Below are 3,368 nucleotides of genomic sequence, written 5' to 3' on the forward strand. Positions count from 1 at the left end.
AGCGTTGTAAGATCTTGAATAAATGTTTTGCAAGCTGAGTGAAGATTTCGAGGGACTGACTCGTCTCAGTCCACATGCAAAAGCCATAATTCTTGCATCATAATTTTTGCTACGAGTATGATCGGTGCTAGTAATCCAATCGGGTTGAATAATGAAGACGCAAGGGATAAGATGGTGCGTTTTGTTACAATATGACCTGGTTGCGCATTGAACGAAAATAGGAAAACATCTTGCATTTGGTGCCACTTGATGCCTAGAGCGCTGGTGACTGTATCTGTATCAAGATTCAAACTCTTTGTTGTAGTATTGCTGATGAAGTCGTGATGGTTTGAATGCCATTTGTCAAGATCGGAGCAACTCTTCTGTAGAATGGCCGTTACCTGATGTCTGATATTGATGAGTTGATCAATGGAATCCGCTCCACCTAAGAAATCGTCGACAAAGAATGATGATTTAATGAGTGCAGCGCCTATTGGGTATTGTGTTTCAAATTTATCCGCCAAATACTGCAAACTCCTGGTTGCTAGGAAAGGTGCTGATGCAGTACCATAAATGACTGTATTCAACTCGTAAGTACTAACAGGTTCGGACTCCGTATCTCGCCAAAAAATGTATTGGAATTATCGATCTGGTTTATCTATCAGTATCTGTCGGTACATCTTGACAATGTCAGCCGTCAAGGCATATCGGTGCAAACGAAATTGAAGTAGCAACAAGTATAACTCCGACTGAATGGTCGGGCCGACCAGTAGAATATCATTTAATGAACGTTGCGATGTTGTTGGACATGACGCATCAAAAACCACCCTCAGCTTGGACGATGTGCTCGACTGTTTTAAAACACAATGATGAGGGATATAATAATGTGATTCGTTGGTTTTCGGAGTCTCAACACGCGACATGTGTCCGAGCTCTCGATATTGTTTCATGAATTCTTGATAGTCTTGCTTCAGTGCACGATTAGATGACAAGCGCCGTTCTACAGAACAAAAATGGTGTAAGGCGATATTGTGTGTCAAGCCAAGACAATCTAGTGAATCTTTGAATGGTAACCGAACCATCGCATTTTGGTGGACCGTTTCACGATATAATGACTCACACGCAACATGTGCTGGTGACCATGACTTTGAAGCCGGTTGCACTTCCTCTATATTCCACATCATTTCTAATTGATCGGAAACTGTATCTTCAAATGATAATAGGCATTTTGCTGCTGGTGATGCAAATGGCTGACCCTTGCACTTGCCAGATACGATCCATCCTAATAGTGTTTTTTGTAGTACTGGAAGATTTTCATATAGTTTGATTTGACCGACAGACAAAATGTCAAAGAAACTTTCAGCTCCAAGCAAAAGGTCAACGCGCTTGGATTTAAAGAATTGTTCATCGGCGAGAGGTGTATTTGGTGGAACTTTCCACGACGATATATTGATTTCAGAACTTGGCTGATATGCGATGTGATTCGTAATACCAAAGTTTAAAGCAAGTTCAAGATTTGAATGACGAGATTTGATGGATGTGAGCGTCTGATACTTTACATTGGCCAACGAACTACAAATACTGGAAACATGCAGGCGATGTTTATGTTTTGATACACTAAGCTTCTTTGAAAACTCCTCCGTTATGAAGTTGACCTGAGAGCATGAATCAAGTAAGGCTCTACCCACTTGATAACTTCCCGATGAGTCCTTCACTAAAACCAATGCAGTGGCTAGAATTATTTGCTCGGTCGATGACATGTTAAGATGGGAATGGCTGCCAACGTTGTCGTTGGGAATAGCGGCGTGTTCTGTGCGTCGTGATGATCCCGCGCTCTTAATATTCGTTGGTAATTGGTAATTGCGAATGATGCAAGAGAGTGTGATGTGGTTTTGCGCAAACCTTACATTTAAATGTTGATGTGCAATTAACCACATGATGGCGTGGCGATAAGCAGTTTATGCAAACCTTTCAACCACCTCCAGTGCCTTAAAATGATGACAATTCTGTTTTAGGTGTTCATTGCTAGAACAAAATGAGCAAGAACTGCTGGATGTAGATGCGACAAATACGTATTGTTTTGAGCGTCTGTTAGTCTTGGAGTTAAGATTATTAGGTTAACGTTGTGGTGATGATTGATTGCCGTTTCCACTGTCGAGTGATTCGAGAAACTGGCAATGCCTATCCAACAATTTTGAGCAATCCTTCCAACTGGGTAATGTGTCGAAGTTAAGCAAATCATTCCATTTCGTACATGTAATTGCGTCCGTTTCTTGCATGACGAGGTAAGTAGAGCCTCACATATTTGTTTCTCTGTACCTAGCGAACAGAGTGAACCATACAAAGCGGATGCATTGTTTATCAGACTACGGAGTTGTTGGCTTGACTGACCCGATACTGCTGGTAGATCAAATAGTGTCGCGATATTTTCGGCGAATATTAGGCTATTATTGTCATAGCGCGATTTAAGCTTATCCAGAGCCTTTGGATAGTTTTCATTCGAAATAGGAAATGTCTGTACTGTCTCTAGAGCTTGACCAGTTTTTTTCCACAAATAGCCAATGCTACATAAACTTTCAATGCTGAAGTTCCAGGTTTTTTGTCACTTTTTTATTAGTGAAACTAACCAAAGCACTAAAGCCGGCTTCTGAAGCCCTTAGTTCAAAGCTAAGTCTGGCAGAAATTGTTCGGTCTAAGATGATCGGTATACTATCGCACAATTTCCCAGAGGGCATTTGGTCCATTGAAGAAATTGGTAAGGTGCAAACATGCATTCTTGACAAGACGTACGAAACTTGTCGGGTTCCTGAGGTGAAGTCTCATTTTGCCGGTTATAGTCTAAAGCCCAGATGGTGTACCATTAACTATTTGGACAACGAAACTGTAACCTGGTCTAAGGAGACGATCTCAACGTTGAAGCCGTGGGAAAGCGCCCAAATGTAGTGGACATGGCAGAAGTGCCAAAGTCCCTAATCTATATTGGCTACTTTTCAGGCTCAGCTTCTGGAATTTTGGGACAAATTGAGTGCATTAATGCGAGCATGCGTGTCAGGAAGTGATGAGTGATTCACAGGCTCTTTCACTGGCTCGTAAAATCTTCACAGTGTTGTGGGTACATACACAATAGGGTGTGTGTTAAACGGTTTGACCGTCAATGAATAAAAATATAAGAATAGCCTTGCAGTAAGTCCCATGTTACGATGCGGTAGCATGGGACTATGCAGAAGGCAATAGCCCCACAACGCGAGCGTGGAATGTGCTGACACTACAAAACGTGACCAGCAAACACGCTACTTTTGAAGCTAACGCAAAAGTACAGAAACTTTTGACGGGCAGTTGCTGTTAAAACTCGAGCGGTTGATCATGAAGTGTTGATCTTAACTCCAAAA

General features: G+C 41.8%; 1 protein-coding gene across 1 annotated transcript; it reads right to left on the reverse strand.

The window, feature by feature from the left end:
• Positions 1 to 620: 620 nt before the first annotated feature.
• LOC119675452 lies at positions 621 to 1,916 on the reverse strand. The gene has a single exon (XM_038086652.1). It carries the CDS (start codon positions 1,914 to 1,916, stop codon positions 621 to 623), a length of 1,296 nt encoding a protein of 431 aa, XP_037942580.1.
• Positions 1,917 to 3,368: the final 1,452 nt, after the last annotated feature.

Source organism: Teleopsis dalmanni, chromosome 2 (assembly GCF_002237135.1).
Source record: "Teleopsis dalmanni isolate 2A chromosome 2, ASM223713v2, whole genome shotgun sequence".
Taxonomy (NCBI): Eukaryota; Metazoa; Arthropoda; class Insecta; order Diptera; family Diopsidae; genus Teleopsis; species Teleopsis dalmanni.

Coding starts and splice junctions, on each gene's coding strand:
- LOC119675452 (XM_038086652.1), bottom strand. CDS start 1,916: ATGTGGTTAATTGCACATCAACATTTAAATGTAAGGTTTGCGCAAAAC.